The 24,332-nt window shown below is 36.9% G+C and overlaps 2 protein-coding genes across 5 annotated transcripts in view; both read left to right on the top strand.

Annotated features, from left to right (window-relative positions):
* Nucleotides 1-24,332, top strand: part of LOC138716478 (zinc finger protein 708-like) — a 49,874-nt gene that overhangs the window by 20,399 nt on the left and 5,143 nt on the right. For 2 of the 4 annotated variants that reach the window (XR_011336675.1, XM_069849609.1), the window contains 4 exons: nt 1,599-1,675; nt 16,816-16,953; nt 17,166-17,291; nt 19,320-19,396. Coding sequence is in view for 3 of the 4 variants with exons in the window: in XM_069849609.1 (XP_069705710.1) it covers nt 16,840-16,953; nt 17,166-17,291; nt 19,320-19,396 (317 nt within the window). In the remaining variant the exon portion in view is untranslated. Of the gene's footprint in view, nt 1-1,598; nt 1,676-5,847; nt 6,706-16,503; nt 16,665-16,815; nt 16,954-17,165; nt 17,292-19,319; nt 19,397-24,332 lie in introns of those variants that run through there. The other 2 variants (XM_069849618.1, XM_069849635.1) reach the window with 2 other exon arrangements.
* LOC138691002 (zinc finger protein 665-like) lies at nt 6,291-7,710 on the top strand. Its single transcript, XM_069812637.1, has one exon. The coding sequence runs from the start codon at nt 6,310-6,312 to the stop codon at nt 7,546-7,548; it is 1,239 nt and encodes a 412-aa protein (XP_069668738.1). The 5' UTR covers nt 6,291-6,309; the 3' UTR covers nt 7,549-7,710.

Genomic DNA, 24,332 nt, shown 5'->3' with positions numbered 1-24,332 from the left:
CATATAAAACAATTTTTATCTCGAAAAGGAAGTAAAATTGAGCAAAATTGTATTAAAGGGGTTTTGTTTGAAATATGTCAATTAATAACATTCTTCTATACTCCCACCATAAACCACAAAAAAGTAAATTAAAATCCTCAGTACCAGTTACAGAAGACACAGCCCTGCAGTATATATTGACTACACCCGAACTCTGGCTACTAGCAACAGGCATCTATAATGAACACCGATCAAAATACCCCTCATTTCTTATAAAAAACAAGAACTGAATAGACTACAGTGAACTATAGTGAACAGAGGTCTGCATCGGACGTTTTCGCTCAAGTGCCAAGTAGTTCATAGCATAATCCAATAGGTAGTGCACATGCATGATGGGTAAAATTGTCGCGAGCGATAAATCCTCGAACGGTATAAGCCGAGCATTAGACATTTGTTCTTGTTACAGTGATGAACTGTGTAGTAACATCATAGATATTTATCATTTCAAAACTTTGCAGTGTTTAACTATCCTCTCCATAGTACAGCTACAAAATTTGCTTTAAAATGTAATATAAATGTTGTAGGTAAATTTTCTCCCCCCTCTCCCCCCACAGGAGTGATTTTGTTTTTGCCATAAATGGTAGATGTTATTGGATGTAAATGTAATTATTATAAACGGAGAACACAGTCACGATAATGCAAGAAATGTATCAAGTTTTCTAGTAATAATAATAATAATAATAATAATAATAATAATAATAATAATAATCTCTAATATGTAATTAGTTTATCAATCTTTGCGTCTGTAACAGTTGTGGAGCATGATTATTTATTTTATTATATATCTGTGATGTTATTAATTTACTGCTATATAATAATATTTTGTAAAACGTTTGTACATTGTCGCAGTATATAGGCGAAACACTCATATTATATATGTGGTAAATCAAATATTGAATAATTATTAATTAGCAATAATAACTGTATATCGTAACTTCATGTTACTCTTTTGGTACGTTCCATTAGACATTTGTCATAAACGCAGAAAATAAAGCCTTATTTTTACCGTGTGAGCAAAACATATGTGTATCTTATCTGTCACCTTCCATACAAGTTAAGACATGTCGGTAAGATGATTTTGTACTGTGCTTCTATTTATTACGAGCGTATCACGACCGATCTTACCTCACTCGAGCGTGCGACATTCGACCGAGTTCAAGTGAGCGATTTAACTCCAATGCAGCACTTTGATAGTGGACTTTATGTTGTCAGCAAACAGCTGGATACATTAAGAAGATTGATCAATGAATAACCCCCTGAAATTAATTACATTACTTACAGTTCATTTTGTAAGTAATACAGTGTAACACATGGCATGGAGCGAATTTCCCAGAGAACTACTACAATAGAAATGACAGGAAGTACACTAGGAACGATAGCCTAGTGTACTTCAATTATGCTCTGTGCCATGGACTACGAACTGCAGGTCACGTATTCCCTGAATTTTACAAACTCATGCATATAGTTGTATAGATCTCAAACATACTGTTATATTGTAGAAGTTGCAAATGACGTCATTGCTCATATTTTCACTGTATGACGACACTTTTCTTTCGTAGGAAGAATCATGTGATGTGGATATAGTGAAGGAGGAGATGCTAGACTTGAAAACAGAGGATGACGACACTCCTAATAGGTGAGTGTAATACAATGTGGACTTTCATCTTCAGCTTTCCTTTCATCAATTAAGTAGAAACATAATTCACAGAGTAACAATGTGTTGCCCACTTGCCCACTCTCTTTTTTTCCTTCTTCTAACGATAATGATGTTGTTAGATTAGATTAGATTAGATTAGATTAGATTTTATTAAAGTCATGAGTATTATACAAATACTATGGACATAGTCATAATAAAACAAACAGAGTGAATAAAATTATATTAAAAACATAAGTTATTAACAGAGGACTCAAAGTATTCACTAATACTATAAAAGGGATTATTAATCATCCAGCATTTTAAAACATTCTTAAATGTATTATAGTTAACAGTGTGTGCAGACTTACGTAATCTATTAAACATAGATACTGCCATGGACATAAATTTTTTTTTAGTTGTTTCCAGTATAACATTAGATTCAGGCAATTGAAAATTGTATCTTGTATTGTAATTATGATGCTTTAAATCTATGGTAATAATTTGCTAATTTTTTCTTTACCTTCAGCAAAGAAGTGAAGATGTAAAGATTAATAACAGTCAGAATAGCCTCATTTATGAATAATGGCTTACAGTGCACATCATAAGCAGAACCAGTTAAAATACTTAAGGGTTTTTCTTGCAGAAGGAGAACATTAGATACACTAGAACTATTTCTCCACACAGAAATACCATAGGTTATTATACTATTGAAGAAGGCAAAATAAGCACTTCTTACATGTGTTTTAGGCGCCTGTGATTTCAATTTGCTTAATAAATAAATAGCCCTTGAAAGTTCAGTACAAACATAATCAACATGTGGGGCCCAGGATAATTTGGGATCCAGTACAATTCCTAAAAGTTTAGCAGTTGGCTGAGAGTTGTATATTGTGGAATCACTTAACGTATACAACACATGTTGTGTCTTACTCTGATTTAAACAAAATCCATTAGCCTCAAACCAGGCAGCTGCTTCGTTAAAGGAATTGTCCATAACAAACTTTATATCAATTATGTCATCATTAGTATGATACAAAGTAGTATCATCAGCAAATACAATCGAGTTACGGTACTACAAATATACAAAGGGTGTCCCAAAAATAAGCAACATAACTTCAGGAATGTATTCCTCGTATGTAAGCAATGAAAATAGTATATATTCTTCTATACATGGGTCCAGAAATGGTAGAGTTCCAAGTTCACAGCACGTGATAATCAGAATGTCTTCCTCTCTTGCATGTGGTTTCCTGCAGCTCAAGATACTGTTTATTGTCAGTGCAGCATTTCTTTCTAATAATAATAATGTACCATGCAGCGCATATAGCGTACATTTCGTTCACGTCATGTTACATTGAAGGAAGGGAGATAATTTACTGTTAATGTCCATATTACTGAACTGAAAACAGAAATTAGAGTTCTGCTTTAGAGCCCTACATTTACCAATTTCGATTGAGAGTCAGAAAGTGATCATGTAGTTGGCTTTTAAACCGCTAGATGCTGCAAGTGTACGAATCTTTATTGCTCACCACTAAACTTTGAGCGATGTTCCAGACGAGGGAAAGACACTCGTAACAGTTGCCCCAGTAAACATGGATGGTGAAACTACACAGGTTGTGAAGTCTAAGCCTTTAAGCCAAGAATACAAATTAAGCAAGCCATTAGGTCTCAAAAGTGATGTGTGGCAGCTTTTGTTATGTAACATTCGCCTAAAAAAAATCATTAATAAGCGAGATATTTCGATTTATTTAATTCAGGCCCCTTTATAATCCCCCTTTTAATCAATGCCATATAGCCTAAAATCTAAGTGGAATCTAACTTATTTTACATACCAATTTTCATAGAAATCGGTTCAGCCATTATCACGTTAAAAGGTAACAACCATAAGACATGCAAACAAAACTTTCAAAAACGGGATTTTCGGTTTCAGTACAGTTCATTATATATACTTACTTACTTAGTTACTTACTGGCTTTTAAGGAACCCGGAGGTTCATTGCCGCCCTCACATAAGCCCGCCATTGGTCCCTATCCTGAGCAAGATTAATCCATTCTCTATCATTATATCCCACCTCCCTCAAATATTATCTTCCCATCTACGTCTCGGCCTCCCTGAAGGTCTTTGTCCCTCCAGCCTCCCAACTAACACTCTATATGCATTTCTGGATTCGCCCATACGTGCTACATGCCCAGCCCATCTCAAACGTCTGGATTTAATGTTCCTAATTATGCCAGGTGAAGAATACAATGCGTGCAGTTCTGCGTTGTGTAACTTTCTCCATTCTCCTGTAACTTCATCCCTCTGATCTCCAAATATTTTCCTAAGCACCTTATTCTCAAACACCCTTAACCTATGTTCCTCTCTCAAAGTGAGAGTCCAAGTTTCACAACCATAAAGAACAACCGGTAATGCAACAATTTCGTCCCGATCATTTCTATTTGGCCTATGTATATTTAATAGTTGTCCAAAATAGTTTTTCCATCTGTTCAGGATTGAATGAGCGTCTGCAAGCAAGTCACCATTATAAATGTTAATATTAATTATTATGGTAAAACCTAAAATTACAAGAAAAATTTAGGTTACAGTTTTATTAGTAGTATAGACAATTGTCGCCATGTGTTCCGTATATTGCGACCCTCTCTGTGGTAAGTGATGCTGGAGGTTAAATTGGTGTGCAGTTTGTTCCTTGTACTGCCTACCCTCTTCTGTATAGATAATTTTCAGTTCATTATTTATGTACTAGCCATACCCGTGCGCTCCGCTGCACCTGTTAGAAATAAATATAAAGTAATTACATAATTAAAATAGGACGTTTGATCCAGGGAACAACTTTTACAACAGCGCAACATAATCTGCTTCGCTCATTACCCAATTTTTTTAGCATTGCATTTATTGCATATATATATTTTATGTATTTTAACACGATTCAATTGAGCATAGTTAAAATTTGAATTATAAAATAATGGATTGCTAAGCTAACGTACTATTACTGCATACTAAATCAATACACTCTCGTTGTTCGTTAATTCTCTGAGATTAAAATGAGTTTACATAAATATTATTTTAAGAAATACAGAAAACGAATGTACAAAACAGCCTATCAAATTTTCTGTGCATAAGAAGCTATTTTAATCTTACCTGTCCTCGATTTACTCATGCGTTACTGTAATAACAATATAGCATTATGTCCATCTAGAGAAACTACACTTTCCAATGGTGAAATAGTAATTAATTATACAAATCGGTTAATTTAGCATCCGATATTACGTCATACAAACACAGAAACATTCTCTGTAGGCTATGTTTAATAGCTTTCGATTGTTGATGTCCAAGGCCCCTGTTTCGATTGTTGTTGTCCAAGGCCCCTTATAGACGAAGTCATTTGTTCTTAATTCATTGCACCGTCTTAGATGGCGTTATTTTAATTTTAAAACTCATTTATCTCATTAAATATCAGTCCTATCAAAATTTTGTAAAGAATAAAACTTATCGGAAATCATTTTTAAAGAAACTTTTGTTATGTAACATTTTTCACAAAAATCAATAATAGGCGAGATATTTCGATTTATTTAATTCAGGTCCCTTTATAACCCCCCTTTTAAATAAAGTATTTAGAATGCCATATAGCCTAAAATCTAAGTTACAACGAACTTAATTTATATTCCAATTTTCATATAAATCGGTTCAGCCATTATCGCGTGAAAAGGTAACTAACATACAGATAGACATACAAACAAAAATTTCAAAAATGCGTTTTTCGGTTACAGGGTGGTTAATTATATATGTTAGGACCAATTATTTTTGGAAAATCGGAAATTACCAGAAAAATTTCGGCTACAGATTTATTATTAGTATAGATTATCTGTTGATTCTGAGCTCAATGCAGCTTGCGTCATTTCTTCACTCTTTTAGGTACTCTTAAATTTCTCTCTCAAAATATCATATTCTCATAATTTTATCATATTAGTCAATTTCATACATTGATACAATTAATACTATTTTTTATATTTGCCTATTTTGTGGCGATATTCTCAGAAGTAAAGTTTGCTTTGTTAAATGACTTCCTAATGCAGCTATAAAGGCTGTCTCCAATTGATATATAATGTTCTGCAATTTCTTTGATGGTAATGTGTGAAAAATACTTCGAACATTGACATTAAATTACCTGCTATTTACAGGCCCATGGAAACAGAATTTCATAACGACATGACAGTTGAAGATGGCAACAATTTTAAAATTTCAGTGCACGAATCTGACATCTATAGACACACAGAAATTGGTAGTCCAAATACTGATGACGTTTGTAGCCTTCCAGAAAATACTTCGCCTCAAAGGCATTTAGATTTGGAATTCAAATTTCCTGGCAAGGACGATATTAGCAGAAGTATTATACAAAACGAGCACAGTGACTTAAAGCATTCTCTTGACAATCAGAATTATACACACACAAATCAAATAGAGTACAAATGCGACATTTGTGACAAGAGTTTTGGGCATAAGCAGACTCTTAAAACCCACGAATTTATACACACAGGCGAGAAACCTCACAAATGCCACATTTGTGAGAAAAGCTTTAGGCGAAGCAGAATCTTAAAACTCATACATTAATACACACAGACGAAAAACCTCACAAATGCAATATGTGCGAGAAAAGTTTCACACAAAGGCAGAATCTCATAGATCACAAATTTTCACACTCGGGACAGAAGCCTTACAAATGCGATGTTTGTGGTAAGAATTTTACACGAATAAGTAATTTCTTAGAGCACAAGTTAATACACAGCAACGAGAAGTGTTACAAATGTGACGTCTGTGAAAAAGAATTTCCGCAAAGGCAGAAACTTTTATCGCATGTAATATCGCATTCAACCTATAAACCTTACAAGTGCGACGTTTGTGAAAAGAGTTTTAAACAAAGACTAAGTCTTGATGCTCATACATTTATACACACCGGCGTTAAACGTTTCAAATGTGGCATGTGTGAAAAAAGTTTCACACAAAGACGAGGTTTGCTGGAACATCAGTTTGCCCACACCGGTCAGAAGCCTCACAGATGTGATATTTGTGATAAGACTTTCACAAGAATGAGTACTTTAGTAGAACACAAGTTGATGCACAGTGACAAGAAGCTTTACAAGTGCGACGTTTGCAAGAAGGGATTTACTCATGAGCAGAAACTCATTTCACATGCTCTGGCGCATTCAAATCAGAAGCCTCATAAGTGCGACATTTGTGAAAAAGGTTTTACCGAAAGGAGCAGCCTATTACAGCATTCTTTGATTCACACAGGGGAGAAGCCTTTCAAATGTACTTTTTGCTTTAGGAGTTTCACTCAAAATCAAACCCTTAAACGACATGTGATGACTCATACGGGCGAAAAACCTTTTCAGTGCGAATATTGTGGGCAGTCTTTCAGGCGGAGAACTCATGTAAATTTACATAAAGTTACTCACACGGGGGAAAAACCACACAAGTGCGACCTTTGTGAGAAATCATATACGCAGAAGGGAACTTTAGCAATACATAAATTGACCCACACTAACGAGAAATCTTTCAAATGTTCCATATGTGACAAGTGCTTTAGAGAGAAACAGCATCTTGATTCTCACACTTTAATACACACTGACGATAGGCCACATAGATGTGACATTTGTGAAAAGTGCTTTAGGCAGAGGCAGAATCTTTTGAAACATAAATTAATACATACAGGGCAGAAGCCCTATAAGTGTAATTCTTGCGAGAAAAGTTTCAGACACAAACAGTCACTCACAGCACACATATTAACACACACAGGCGAAAAACCTTTCAAATGTGATGTTTGTGGAAAGAGATTCACACAAAAGAAATATCTTATATCTCATGCATTAATACACACGTGATCACTGAGCTATGAATGCATAATTCAACTGGAGTGATTTCCATGACGAAATAGTTACAGACATACAGAGTGAATGGTAATTCGCGCATATGCAAGCCACCACGCAATTTATCATTCAAACTATGTCCAAATTACTCTTTCCGAAAATTCCGTCTGGGCCCTAATTTCCGAAAAAAGAAAAAAATATTGAGTTCAAATTACGCACTATGGCAACACTGGGTATACCGTAGCATGAGAATAGACTGCATCCAATATTAGAGCATTCGAGGCCTAGGGGTTCATTTCACTTTCCTTCCTCCTCTTTCTACTTTTCTGTTCCTAGTGCTGACCTGCTATGGCACTAAAATCGTCCTCCAGTGGCTTAAGGAGGGAAAGCTGGTGATCAACAAGATCTCCCAGCTAGGTCCAATGGATCCGTCGACCAACAGCAGGTGTGGTCCTCCAGACATTCTGGGGGTTGTGTGTGAATGAAGTAGCCACCAAAACGTTAAAATATGGTGTTCACTTAAATCGGCTACAACTTGCCAGTTTCAAATATTGGAGTGCAAGAGGTCAAATGACTTTATTGTCAAACGCCTGGCATTAGAAAACAACAACACTTTTTTTTTTTAAATTAGACCGGCCAGAGGCCGTTTACCAAAGTTATCTTTTTGTTTTCTGTTTTTCATTTTCATTTGTTTCCTTTGTTTTACTTACATTAATACAAACACAACACCCATGCCCGAGGCGGGACTCGAACCCACAACCCTTCGGACCAAGCGATAGAGACATGCTGTGCCCCTACCGCTTGAGCCATCCGGGCCGGCGGGCATCAGTGGGCCACGCAATTTATCATTCAAACTATCAATCAATCTTCTTAATATATCCAGTCGTTTGCTGATATAAAGTTCACTATAGTCCACTGTACTCTTAACAAAGAGGTACCCCCATAAGCTGCATTAACACCAACACAGTCCCACTATGTATATTTTTTCCCTCAGTGTAAAATTCTCTGGAGGTAAAATAGTCCCTCAATCAGATCTCCGGGTAGGGACTGCACTGAGAGATGCCAAGAATCGTACTGAAGTAGTTATTTGGAACACCAAAAGTCACACCGTCCAGTCGTTCAAACTATGTCCAAATTACTCTTTCCGAAAATTGCTCCCGGGCCCTAATTTCCGAAAAAAAATTGAATTCAAATTACGCAATATGGCAACACTGGGTATATCGTAGCATGAGAGTAGACTGGATCCAACATCAGTGGACCACGCAATTTATCATTCAAACTGTCCGAATTACTCTTTTCTAAAATTGCTCCCGAGTCCTAAATTCCGAAAAAAATTGAATTCAAATTATGCAATATAGCAACACTGGGTATACCGTAGCATGAGAGTAGGCTGGGTCCAACATCAGTGGGCCACGCAATTTATCATTCAAACTATGTCCAAATTACTCTTTCCGAAAATTGCTCCTGGGCCCTAATTTCCGAAAAAAAAAATTGAATTCAAATTACGCAATATGGCAACACTGGGTATACCGTAGCATGAGAGTAGGCTGGATCCAACATCAGTGGGCCACGCAATTTATCATTCAAACTATGTCCAAATTACTCCTTCCGAAAATTGCTCCCGGGCCCTAATTTCCGAAAAAAAAAATTGAATTCAAATTATGCAATATGGCAACCCTGGGTATACCGTAGCATGAAAGTAGATTGGATCCAACATCAGTGGGCCACGCAATTTATAATTCAAACTATGTCCAAATTACTCTTTCCGAAAATTGCTCCCGGGCCCTAATTTCCGAAAAAAAAAATGAATTCAAATTACGCAATATGGCAACACTGGGTATACCGTAGCATGACAGTAGACTGGATCCAACATCAGTGGGCCACGCAATTTATCATTCAAACTATGTCCAAATTACTCTTTCCGAAAATTGCTCCCGGGACCTAATTTCCGAAAAAAAAATGAATTACGCAATATGGCAACACTGGGTATACCGTAGCATGAGAGTAGATTGGATCCAACATCAGTGGGCTACGCACTTTATCATTCAAACTATGTCCAAATTACTCTTTCCGAAAATTGCTCCCGGGCCCTGATTTCCGAAAAAAAAAAATTGAATTCAAATTACGCAATATGGCAACACTGGGTATACCGTAGCATGACAGTAGATTGGATCCAACATCAGTGGGCTACGCAATTTATCATTCAAACTATGTCCAAATTACTCTTTCCGAAAATTGCTCCCAGGCCCTAATTTCCGAAAAAAAAAATTGAATTCAAATTACGCAATATGGCAACACTGGGTATATCGTAGCATGAGAGTAGACTGGATCCAACATCAGTGGACCACGCAATTTATCATTCAAACTATGTCCAAATTACTCTTTTCTAAAATTGCTCCCGAGTCCTAAATTCCGAAAAAAATTGAATTCAAATTATGCAATTTAGCAACACTGGGTATACCGTAGCATGAGAGTAGGCTGGGTCCAACATCAGTGGGCCACGCAATTTATCATTCAAACTATGTCCAAATTACTCTTTCCGAAAATTGCTCCCCAGCCCTACTTTCCGAAAAAAAAAAATTGAATTCAAATTACGCAATATGGCAACACTTGGTATACCGTAGCATGACAGTAGATTGGATCCAACATCAGTGGGCTACGCAGTTTATCATTCAAACTATGTCCAAATTACTCTTTCCGAAAATTGCTCCCGGGACCTAATTTCCGAAAAAAAAAAATGAATTACGCGATATGGCAACACTGGGTATACCGCAGCATGAGAGTAGACTGGATCCAACATCAGTGGGCCACGCAATTTATCATTCAAACTATGCCCAAATTACTCTTTCCGAAAATTGCTCCCGGGACCTAATTTCCGAAAAAAAATGAATTACGCAATATGGCAACACTGGGTATACCGTAGCATGACAGTAGGCTGGGTCCAACATCAGTGGGCCACGCAATTTATCATTCAAACTATGTCCAAATTACTCTTTCCGAAAATTGCTCCCCAGCCCTAATTTCCGAAAAAAAAATTGAATTCAAATTACGCAATATGGCAACACTGAGTATATCGTAGCATGAAAGTAGACTGGATCCAACATCAGTGGGCCACGCAATTTATCATTCAATCTATGCCCAAATTACTCTTTCCGAAAATTGCTCCCGGGCCCTAATTTCCGAAAAAAAAATTGAATTCAAATTACGCAATATGGCAACACTGGGTATACCGTAGCATGAGAGTAGACTGGATCCAACATCAGTGGCCCACGCAATTTATCATTCAAACTATGTCCAAATTACTCTTTCCGAAAATTGCTCCCGGGCCCTAATTTCCGAAAAAAAAATTGAATTCAATTTACCCAATATGGCAACACTGGGTATACCGTAGCATGAGAGTAGACTGGATCCAACATCAGTGGGCCACGCAATTTATCATTCAAACTATGTCCAAATTACTCTTTCCGAAAATTGCTCCCGAGCCCTAATTTCCGAAAAAAAAAAATTGAATTCAAATTACGCAATATGGCAACACTGAGTATATCGTAGCATGAAAGTAGACTGGATCCAACATCAGTGGGCCACGCAATTTATCATTCAAACTATGTCCAAATTACTCTTTCCGAAAATTGCTCCCGGGCCCTAATTTCCGAAAAAAAAAATTGAATTCAAATTACGCAATATGGCAACACTGGGTATACCGTAGCATGAAGTAGACTGTATCCAACATCAGTGGGCCACGCAATTTATCATTCAAACTATGCCCAAATTACTCTTTCCGAAAATTGCTCCCGGGCCCTAATTTCCGAAAAAAAAAATTGAATTCAAATTACGCAATATGGCAACACTGGGTCTACCGTAGCATGAGAGTAGACCGGATCCAACATCAGTGGGCCACTCAATTTATCATTCAAACTATGTCCAAATTACTCATTCCGAAAATTGCTCCTGGGCCCTAATTTTCGAGAAAAAAAAATTGAATTCAAATTACCCAATATGGCAACCCTGGGTATACCGTAACATGAGAGTAGACTGGATCCAACATCACTGGGCCACATAGATCATTGCTTTCATAGCCTCGTGGTAAGGCTCAACTCACAGAACCGACAACTTTGCGATTATTTTGCATTTATGTGTGGTTGTGCAGTGTGCGGTCAGGAATTAGTATTGAATTATATGGAAACAGATGATGCTAACTCACACAGACCACAAACTGAAGTCACTGTCAACGTCTGTGATCGTGAGACGTCGATATCACCCACAACACAACTGCAGAATTGTCGCTGTCAGTGGTCAAGCGCAACTCACATTTGTGACCACTCGCCACCGACACCATATCCTTGGAAACAATAGACGCCTTCTTGGTAATCAGCAAGCTTGCAGTGTGGTTGTCTGTGGTCGATATGGACTTCAAGCGACCACAAACAAGAAGTCTGTGTGAGGTCGGTTCTGCCAACAGCACAACCACACACTAACTGCAAAATAATCACAAAGCTGTGGTCTGTGTGAATTGAGCCATACATGAGCGTCCTTACATCGATGCATGTGTTTGAATCCTTATCTCTCCACTTTTTTTATGAACACATTTGTTTTTGATATTAACATTTTACTGTTTTTGAAACATTTATTTCGAAATTACAGTACACAGTATTTTCATGAACTCATTTACTGATGTAGCTTTTCATTATGCATTTTTAAATATTAGGGGTTTTTTTTTAGTAGTCACAATACATTCGTACACTTACTGTACGGTATTTAATTTATTTACAACCTATGCTCAAAAGCATTACCCTCCATAAGACGACAAAAGTCTACGTGCCTAATAATGTCTTGCTGTACGTTATGCAACACGTTTCTGTTGAGAGACGTTACAGCTACATTAAGCTGTGCAACAAGCTCCATCGGGCTGTGAAGGGTTTCATCATTTAAATTAAGGTATTGGGTACAGCTTACAGTGGTAAAATTTTGGAAATATTCAACATTTTTTCCTTCATTACTGTATCTTGTACAATAATGAAAATTAGTACTTGTAAAAGACTGTCCTTCTGCTGTATGAAAAAAATATTTTTAAGATTAAAATATATATATATATATATATATATATATATATATATATGTATATATATATATATATATATATATATATATATATATATATATATATATATATATATTCAAAATGGTGCCAGTTCACTATGCAGTGATGAAGCATTTCCCTCATAACTCGTTAACTATCCATCATTCTGTGATGAAATTTTATGTGTATTTATGCATGTCATATCTACAACATTATGCAAAATCACTTTTCTACCTTTGATAAATTGTCTGATAAAAAATAAAATCATTTAAAAAATGGTCAAATATCGGTATTTTCTTCTAACACAAAATAAAAAAATATATATATTTATTAAGGAATGTAGTTGAAAGAACATGATACTGTAAACATGAGTTTCAGCAATAAAGTAAAAGAGAGAGAACATGAAAAAGCCAACAAGTTTATGAGTTATGAGGGAAACGCTTCATCACTGCACAGTGAATTGCCACTATTTTGAATTAAAAAAAAAAGTATGAATATTTTTTTTAAATCGTAAAAACATTTTTTTTTTTTTCATATAGCAGAAAGACAGTGTTTTTACACATACAATTTTAATTGTTGCACAAGATACAGTAATGGAGAAAAAAAAAAGTTGAATATTTCCAAAAATTTTACTGCTGTAAGCTGTACCTAACCCCTTAAGTACACAAAAAACAATTTGTTAGCGGACTCGAACCACTGAATCTCATGTTACAGTTCTACACTCCTTCGCTTTACCCCTAGACTGTCGCAATATGTAACTGAAGCGGTAAGTAATGATGAGTTGACTTTACATTTATGCTGCTGTTTATCCAGCATTGCCAAATTGTGTAATTTCAACTCAATTTTTCTCGGAAATTAGAGCCTGGACGCAATTTTCGGAAGGAATAATTTGGAAATGGGCGGCCGGGTAGCTCAGTTGGTAGAGCAGCTGTCCACGGACTGGAAGGCCCGGGCTTTGATCCCAGGTGGTGAAAACTTTCAGAACGTCCCCGAGGTTCACTCAGCCTCCTATAAAATTGAGTACCGGGTCTTTCCCGGGGGTAAAAGGCGGTCAGAGTGTGGTGCCGACCACACCACCTCATTCTAGTGCCGAGGTCATGGAAAGCATGGGGCTCTACCTCCATGCCCCCCAAGTGCCTTCATGGCATATTACGAGGATACTTTTACCCTTACCTTTAATTTGGAAATGAGATGAACTGCGGCCTGTATTCAGACAGGAGGTGGACATTTTGAACAGATCATCTCAGGAAATTTAAACAGAATGTACCATAACAATTTTAGCAAACAAACGTAGTGGAGTACACTATGATCACATTTGCAAGCCCTACTCAGAAACCAAGTATTTCCAGACCCATGTTGATATAACCATTTTTCTTCTGTACATAATCCCCACCATGCCACCGTGCAAGTGGACAGAATTATAGCAGTAAGTCTCAACCGAGGATGTTCTTTTGTACGGACAGGACAACCAGACCAGACCTTATTCCACTTCGTCAGGCAGAGCGTACGTTATAAAACGAAAGCTGTTCTGGGGGTGGTGTGCACATTCAACCAGCAGGCATTTAAAATATTTAAATTCTGATAAATTAAAATTATTGTTGCATTGTATAAAACAACTTGTATAAAAAAATGAGATTACCGAATTTACAGGAAGTCCAGCGCACACCTTGAACACCTGCAATATACGCCCCTGCTAAAAGTCATTGTGGAGTCTTTAGATGCCTATCTCGGCATTGAGAAATTATGAACTTTGGTAGCATCTGAACCAACCGTTGGTAAAATATTGTAAAGACATTACAATATTAGCAATACATATACTGTACTACCGTATCTAAGTCTTGTTATTTCATGAGCAATTGGATGAAGATTAAAACAACAGAAAATATCACATGAAATATTCTTAAATTATAAATTTATACAAGAAATGTAACCTATCTAAAAACCGAAAAAAAATTTCAACTTTGTGTTCTACGTTAAACCAAAGTCATAGCATTAAATTTATCAATAACCATTAATGACACTTCACCTACAGTTTAATTTAAACGTTTCTTTTAATTGTCATGTAATTTATAATTTATATCTTTTCTCATTAATATTAAGTATAGTTTGACAACTTCAAGTGAAACCCCGTAAAACACGTGAACTTCTGGAATCTCATTCTTTCTTTCTTCTCTCTCCCTCGCTCCTCGTCATTCAGTCACCAATCACCACGTAAATATCTGAGAGGGTGTGTGTGGGCATCGCGACCAATAGAAGAACCACTCTCCAGTATTACCACAATAACGGATTCTTCATTTTTGCCTCGACTGTCGGCTAGGAAGATTCCATTATGCTAGCATTGCAGGCAACTAGTCAACCTGTTAATGCTTTTGTTAGCAGGTTTGACAAACTGTGAGTGTACCTGCAAGTACATAGTGCATAGTGCTCTCTCCCTTCCCCCGTGCTTTCTCACTTGCTCCTCCCCAAGACAGCCAGCGCTCACGTAGTAACTCGGTCAGGGTTTCAGTTCGATTTGTCAATCTATATACCATCACACAGAAATATTTCTGCAAAATATGTCAGTATATACAAATCCAAGTGTTTGGAAGCTGTCCAAGAAAGCTCATTGTAGATTGATTCCAATTAAATATTTATTTGCAATCATAACCGTTGTTATTATTGGTATATCATAATCCACAGTTAATTCCCGATTTACCACGAAAATCGTCTGTAGCTGCATTTAGATTGGCAACAGGCCATGACTGTTTGGCCAAACACCTGCATAGAATTGGAATATATCAGTCCCCTAACTGCCCATTGTGCAACTCAAACCAAGAAATGGATTCGGAACACCTAAAAATCTGTGCTTCAGTGGCTGACCATGATAATATCTTTGAAAAAATATTGGAGTGCAAGAGGTCAAATGACTTTATTGTCAAACGCCTGGCATTAGAAAACAACAACAACATTATTGGTATATGACAGAGTGATAAAACATTGAACCCACTGAAATAGTAATGCTCTACATATGTCAAAGAAGTTTCTATAAATGACTTTAAGTTTATTTTTATGTAACTTGAGAATCCTTTTTATAGCCGGGGGTGGGGGAAGTTCACTGTAGCCAACAGAAAGAAAATATATCACCATTCATTGTCATTACAGTGTATAAAAAAAGAGTATTGCACCAGACTATCACTGAAAATGTAATAGATCAAGTATTATAGTTTTTGACAAAATAAGAAACTTTTCTGATAGGGGTAACAATCTTAAGGAAACCGACCATCTCCCGAGTAACTTAGTCTTGAACTTCTCGCATATTTTGTTAGTTGGTTTATTTTGCAACGCTTTATCAACTGCAATATTTAGCTAGTGTTTGAGTGAAATGAAGTTGATGTCAGCGAAATGAGTGCAGGATGCAGCGTCTAAAATTATCCAGCATTTGCTCTTAATGAGTATAGGAAAACCACAGGAAAAACATCGAACAGAGAAGTAGATCCAATCAGGATTTGAACTGTGGCCCGCTTGTTTCACGGTTAGACATAATAACCGTTACTCCACAGCGATGGACTAGTGCCATGTTTGGTGTAGCTTTTCTGGAAAATTGCCATAGAAAATTGTTTTATAATTTTTTTAGAAGCAAGTGCACAGATAGTTCAGGTGATTTCGAAAGTGACAATAGGTGAATTTATTAGGAATTTCTTTTTTTTTTTTGTGAAGATGGAGTTGATCTTAGGCCTATATGCAAGGCATAACAAAACCCTACGCAAAATTTGCTTTGCACTAAGTTTACTCGACGGTTGCATAATATAATAGTTTGGGGTTGCGCACACTGTGCATAGATACGGCTATTCTATGATCTAGGTCTTTAATTTTGCATACTATGTTGCATAATATCTATGTGGCATTGATAGTGCATTATCAGAGAGACAGTGATAGTGATAGGTGTCCAACTTACGGAAACCTACATTATACAGAAATCTTACAAATAATATCATATTCCATTGTACACAAAATATATATAATGCCGCATACAATTATTTCCTTGTAAGGAATGGCTGTACATGAATCTGTGAAGGTACGATTGAAAATGTGCAATACCTGTTAATGCAAAAAATTGTCTCCAAAGTTTGAAACGCATTCGGATGTTGTCCACATTAGAGTGTCCACTCCCAGGTGGTCTGGATAAACGTTCCGTTATTATAACATCCTTGTATCTCATTCTACAGGAAGGGAATTTGTTTTTATAACACATGGATGCAGTAGAGCTGGAGGGCGACAATCCTTACGATGACCTCCATCAAGAGGTCAAATGTGAAAGACCTCCCGAAACAGATCAGTTGCTCATAGTGAAGCATGAAGGAGAGGTGAGTAGCTTTCACAATTATCTGACTATAATTCTGTGAGTAAAATGTTGTCTTAAATTTTATGCTCCGGAATTTACCATTCATAGTTTTGTAAATCCCTTCTTCTAATGTCTCTTTGCGTGTATCTCATTTTGTACATTGACTCTACTTCATGTTAGGCCTACTCATAATGGTTCCAGTGTTGTATATATTTAAGTGTATTTTTCTCTCAGGAAGAAGAACTATTATTGCAAGAAATGGATGTAATGAAGGAGGAATGCAAGAACTCCACCAATGACTTCGTTCCTTTGGTGAAATGTGAAAGACCTGAAGTTCATATAGTGAAATGTGAACCTTTGGTAAGTAGCATTCACTACAAACTGACATTTGTTGTTACATGTCCATTCACAATAGGTATTGACTTACAAATGCTTGGGTGTTCTTTTCTCTCACATTGGCCCTTGCTGTAGATGACATCACTGTGTTCTGGTTTAATTAACAGTTTCACCTTTCACTTATTTTGGTTGATTGAATCGATGCCAAATCTTTGCACTTAGGCATGTGTTGGTCCATTGTGTTGTTCTCTCTGCACACAAGATGTTCAGCTGAGTATGCAAAGTGACAAACCATATCCAAACTATTACCATGCAACAGGAAAGCATCAAGATAATATACAGTTCTAAGTTACGAGAGCATACTGGTGATATAAGTTAACTCGATTACTTTGCGTATGGCTGGTACATAAGTTTGCAATTTATTATATCCAGAAAAAGGAAAAGAAAAGCAGAAAGCTTTGCTCATTCAAGCCAGAGGCAGAACATATTTGAAAGAGAATATTTGTGATGAATAGGGATTTTTAATGTTGTATTATATGCTAGGTTATACTTACTAAAACAGTAAAATTATATTTGATGCTGAATTTCTTGATAAGTCTGTTGGTGACATTTTTCCTTTTTTTTTTATTTTTACTAATGTCAGGTACTTGACTGCTCGTCATTCACTCATATGAAGTCAATTGGTAGACCAATTTTACCTACAGATGATGAAGGATAGGTGGAGCAGAGAAAAATTCTCTCCGGCACCGGACTCGAACACGGGTTTTCAGCTCTATGTGCTGACGCTTAATCCACTAAGCCACACCGGATTCCAGTTCCGATGCCGGATTGAACCTGAGTTTAAGTTCCACCTCTCAGTTTCCCTTTAGTGGCCAACCCTCATGCACTGTGTCACAGATGTGTGATAGTGGCACAATGTCCAACACAGTATGTACAGAGATGCACTCATTACGCTCCACCCATCCTTCATCATATGGTAATGTAAAATTCCTGCACAGAAATATCATATGTACTTCGGTACATCACAGTAATAATGATATATGCGTTAATTATCATTTAGAGTCGACGCCAATTCGGAAGGCGGTTGTCTGCTAGCGTTTGCGTCGAGAGGGACAGATAGAGAGAGCAAGGCAGCGTACAACATTGCCACATCGTACTTCACGAGCACGTGTGATACAAATAGCACAGGAGAGAATTTAAATTATCAAAAGACAATAATGACCTTAGCCTTTGATTACTGTAAGCATGACACCAAACAAACCCTCTTTCCTTCACTAACAATATTCTTTGCACGGTTCTCAATCCCACACCACATGCTTTTGCAGTCGTTTCTTGCATGTTGGCAACGTTGCTGCCAGCATCAAGATGGCCGGCAGCATTCTGCTCGTTAACGTTTTTAAAATAATTATACACCTTAAACACTATTTTCCGCGCCAGCTTGTGTAATACTTGTCTTTTTACAGTCTCTTCCATTTATTTACCTTACATACACACAGTAAATGTTAGTTTTACGTATTCAATGTATTGAAACACTCGCACGTGAACAAACGAACTCGGGAAGTGCTTGTTATAGACTGATTCTGATTGGTTCTACTGTACAAGCTTGTGACGTCACATACCAGAAATGCTACAGCGCATATAGAAGCTAACCGCCTTCCGAAATGCTGCCTAGTCTAGTGATTTAAGACAGCGCTCATTCAGTCGGATTCCAGCCACTTAGTCACTTGTAATGATCAAATTTTTGCACATTTAAAGGACAAAACTAAAATTCTTTCACTCATTTATTATCATAATACACAGCTCTCTTAAATTCATTGACCATATCGAGAATTATATCAATGGCTTTCCCAAAACACACTGTGAAATGTTTCATATTAAAACAATTTTTATCTCGAAAATAACTCCCCAAAATTAATGACATTACATATGGTTTACTCTTTATATTGGAGCTATGACTTATTTCTTGTGTGTCATTGCATATACTCTACTCTTAACTCTTTGTCATTTTTTCCTGTGATGTTCATTATGTAATTATGACATTTTCCTTTTTAGGAAGATACGTGTGATGTGGAAATAGTGAAAGAGGAGATGCTGGACATTAAAACAGACGATGATTCCTCTTCTAACAGGTGAGTGCATTTAAGTGTGGACTCGTATCTTTTGTTGGTAAATGTTACTTATGTCCCGGCCACTACAGGATCTTGATAAAATACCTTCAAAATGCCTTGGATTTAAAGTATTGAGTAGTAGAAATTGATGTGATCATTGGGAGAGCTATAAGCCCACCCAGCCCGCCCTAAATACGTACCTTACTGATATACGAAAATCGTCGTGCGTGAACGAAGAATACCGCCATATTTCTTTAATGTAACAGTGGGTTTCAGTGTTGTCAACATAGTAATAATATACACTCCTAATCAAGCCTAACCTAACCTTTCTCATAATACTACACACCTAATCAAACCTAACCTAACCTGTCACATAATACACACCTAATCAAACCTAACCTAACCTGTCACATAATACTATAGTCCCGTCGCTCTAATTTCCGGCAGCCAATCGCGTTGCATGTCGGCTACATTTAAACGTGTGCGTCTTGTGATTCGCTGATTCATTTCTTAAGGGAGCCACTGGCGTGGCTCAGTCGGTTAAGGCGCTTACCTGCCAGTCTGAAGTTGCGTTCGGGCGCGGGTTCGATCCCCGCTTGGGCTGATTACCTGGTTGGGTTTTTTCCGAGGTTTTCCCCAACCGTAATGTGAATGCAAGGTAATCTATGGCGAATCCTCGGCCTCATCTCGCCAAATATCATCTCGCTATCACCAATCTCATCGACGCTAAATAACCTAGTAGTTGATACAGCGTCGTTAAATAACCAACTAAAATTTAAAAAAAAATTCTTGAGGCTGGATAAATATTTAATATAATCGCCCACCATTTTAGCTCTTTCGTTGGCGTTCACAGAAAGCACACGAAGACGTTATTTGCCGCTCAATTATTTGCTGAATTACATTGCGTTTGATTTATTATCATAGGATCTATGACATGATAATGTTTAACGGTGTGGCAAATAGATTCCTCGTATGGTAGCTCGGCAACGTAAGAACAAAAATGGCGAACGATACTACCTACGTAGACTTTATAGAGCCTTCACTTTCTAAGACGTAAGCAAAGAGCCTGAGTCACGCCGGAAATAACACCGTCGGGACTATACATACCTGTACTAACATTCTCACATTTAGTATCATTTCATTTTCATGTATTGCTGGTTCTGCCAATCATGTTGGTTTCCATCTAGTGGAAGTGGATCGTACTAATACTACTAATTTGAAGAAGAAGCAATGGCAACTTTAATAAAAATTGCATTTTACATGTTTCGTTAATTGTGATAAATTAACATTATTGTTGCAGTATATAATACAACTAAAAATAAAAAAGTGAGATTACCGAATTTACAGGAAGTCCATTGCACACCTTGAACACCTGCAATATACGCCCCTGCTAAAAATCATTGTGGAATCTTTAGATGCCTATCTCGGCGTTGAGAAATTATGAACTTTGGTATACTTCCGACGCTGTTATTTCCGGCGTGACTCCGCCTCTTTGCTTACGCCTTAGGAAGTGAAGGCTATATAAAGTCTAGGTAGGTAGTATCCTTCGCCATTTTTGTTCTTACGTTTCCGAGCTACCATACAAGGAATCTATTTGCCACACCGTTAAACATTATCATGTCGTAGCTCATACGATAATAAATCAAATTTAATTCAGCAAATAACTGAACGGCAAATAACGTCTTCGTGTGCTTTCTGCGAACGCCAACGAAAGAGCTAAAATGGCGGGCGATTATATTAAGTGTTTATCGAGCCTTAAGAAATGAATCAGCGAATCACAAAATGCACATGTTTAAATGTAGCCGACCTGCAACGCGATTGGCTGCCGGAAATTAGAGCAATGGGACTATAGTATTTGAACCAATAGTTTCGTCGCTATGCCCTTGAGTTTCTCGCCACTGAAGATGTCTACCACAGCTGTAGACAAAACGTATAGACATAACATCGCCAGTAGACCACGGCCTCTCAGCTCAGAAAATACTTGGTCTATTGACGATGGCTGTGAAAGCCAACATTCGAAGAGCAAACACAGTGTTGCAAAATTGCTATATTCATTGATGCAGCCTTTACTTTATTCCTTAATAAATTGACTGATATTAAATTTCAGTTTTAGCTTTTGAATATAACCTGAAAATAGACTACATATGCAAAGTTATTTCACGTTACATTATATCATGTCTTTGCTGTAAAAATGAAACCAATTTTTTAGACTCAGCATTAGTTTACCTGTTGGCTGGTTGATGTTACTTTACAGAATCTGACTTGGGTGTAGATACGTTCACTTCTATATTGTTCTATAGGGTGTTTCAGAAATACTTTGACAAACCTTGGAGGCATGTTCCTCACACCAAAACAAGAAAAAAAAATCATATAAACATATGTCCAAAAATCATTAGTTTTTTTAGTTATTAATGAAAGAACATAATGAAATATCTGTTGGATATTGTCAGTTTGGCAGCAAGTGTTGCAACTTTAATCAATTCAGAAACTCATAACAAATGTTCAAAATGTTATTGTTGTTTTCTAATGCCAGGCGTTTGACAAAGTCATTTGACCTCTAGCACTCCAATATTTTTCAAAGATATTATCATGGCCAGCCACTGAAGCACAGATTTTGAGGTGTTCCGAATCCATTTCTTGATTTGAGTTGCACAATGGGCAGTTAGGGGACTGATATATTCCAATTCTATGCAGATGCTTGGCCAAACAATCATGGTCTGTTGCCAATCTAAATGCAGCTACAGACGATTTTCGTGATAAATCGGGAATTAACTGTGGATTATGATGCAGAGAGTTCCATTTTTTCCCTTGAGATTGTGTTTTCAAATTTTGTTTGTTGAAGTCTAAGTATGGAGATTTAATAAATCTCTTCACAGAGTAATACGTAGATTTAGTAACAGGTCTGTAAGTAGCAGTGCTGCCCTTCTTTGCTAAAGCATCCGCATTCTCATTTCCCAGGATTCCACAATGGGATGGTATCCATTGGAATACAATTCTTTTATTGAGTGATATTAATTGAGAGAGCATTTTAGTTATTTCTGCTGTTTGAGATGAAGGTGTGTGTTTAGAGACTATTGATAGAATAGCTGCTTTGGAGTCTGACAATATAACTGCATTCTTAAATTTATTGATGTAGCATAGAAGATTCCTGAGACTTTCACTTATTGCAATGATTTCTCCATCAAAACGTGTTGTTCCATACCCAAGAGATCTATAAAGTGAGAAGAGACAGCACGTAACATTATTAATTAAAGAACATAATGAAACATCTGTTAGATATTGTCAGCTTGGCAGCAAGTGTTGCAACTTTAATCAATTCAGAAACTCATAAAAAAATGTTCAAAATGTTCTCCTCTTGCTTCCACTTTCATTGTTATGAGTTTCTGAATTGATTAAAGTTGCAACACTTGCTACCAAGCTCACAATATCTAACATGTTTCATTATGTTCTTTCATTAATAACTAAAAACTAAGGATTTTCGGACATATGTTTATATGAACTTTTTTTCTTCTTTTGTTGTGAGGAACATGCTCCCAAGGTTTGTCAAAGTATTTCTGAAACACACTGTATATTAATACCAGAGCAGAAAATGAACATCCACACAAGTACTCCTGATGCAGATGACATTAAGTATTGTATTGCAGTTCGGGAAACATTGGGATATGTCGGTGATGTAGGCTATGTAACTGAGATAAGTACATTGGACCTTGTAGGAAACACGATTTTATGCTTAAGTAAAGATAATTCTAATGATTCTAACAGCCCGTCTTATTTTCTTTTGTGTAAACTATTATTTGTCACCAAGGAGAGATTTTTCATAAAATTGTTTTTCCATTGCAGAAAGGATAATATTCCATTAATTTTAATGTGAACTAATGAAGATGTTTTTTTATACTACCAATCATATTGGACAATAGTTCATCATCATGTTTTGCTAGGCAGTTACTGTGAGTAAGATATGAAACAAATTCTCGATTGATTACTCAGCAAGACCACAAGTTTGATTTCTTTATCACTCCTTCAGTTTTATTCTGAAAGGTGAACACTGTTTAAGTTGAACCCTGAAGATTAGAATATAAACCAAAAATATTACGTAGGAAGAGTGCACGTTGTTCTGTATGGCTGTGAAACTTGGACTCTCACTTTGAGAGAGGAACAGAGATTGAGGGTTTTTGAGAATAAGATTCTTAGGAAAATATTTGGGGCTAAGAGGGATGAAGTTACAGGAGAATGGAGAAAGTTACACAACACAGAACTGCACGCATTGTATTCTTCACCTGACATAATTAGGAACATTAAATCCAGACGTTTGAGATGGGCAGGGCATGTAGCACGTATGGGCGAATCCAGAAATGCATATAGAGTGTTAGTTGGTAGGTCAGAGGGAAAAAGACCTTTGGGGAGGCCGAGACATAGATGGGAAGATAATATTAAAATTGATTTGAGGGAGGTGGGATATGATGATAGAGACAGGATTAATCTTGCTCAGAATAGGGACCAATGGCGGGCTTATGTGAGGGCGGCAATGAACCTCCGGGTTCCTTAAAAGCCAGTAAGTGAGTGTGAGAGAGATAGAGTGCACAACACTTGCAAGTTCATTACTGTTAAACTGTCTCTCCAAGGTGCGAGATAAATATTCCAGCAAGCTGATAAAAGTCAGAGAACCTGATGAAGTCAAGTTTAAAATATTGTTTGAAAGTACACCTTGGCTCAGCGGACCCCTTTCATATCACTCACAGTCTGCAGACCACAGTTTTGGAACCGCTATTCTAGATCATACCTCCTGAGGACATACACTTAAAGATTGAGCACAAAGTGCTTTATGCAGCTCTTGGTAAGTGATGACAAAATTCCCCAGCCACTTGCTCCAATCTACAAAATAACACAGTCTTGCTCAAAATGCGTACACATACCATTGTTGTAAACATGAGATATTAAAATATACACATAGAGCTAT

This window comes from Periplaneta americana, chromosome 2 (genome assembly GCF_040183065.1).
Source record: "Periplaneta americana isolate PAMFEO1 chromosome 2, P.americana_PAMFEO1_priV1, whole genome shotgun sequence".
Classification (NCBI taxonomy): domain Eukaryota; kingdom Metazoa; phylum Arthropoda; class Insecta; order Blattodea; family Blattidae; genus Periplaneta; species Periplaneta americana.
This window is presented reverse-complemented; position numbering and strand designations above follow the sequence as displayed.

What these genes read in the sequence shown, in the direction of transcription:
- LOC138691002 (XM_069812637.1), top strand. Translation starts at nt 6,310, where the DNA reads ATGTGCGAGAAAAGTTTCACACAAAGGCAGAATCTCATAGATCACAAA.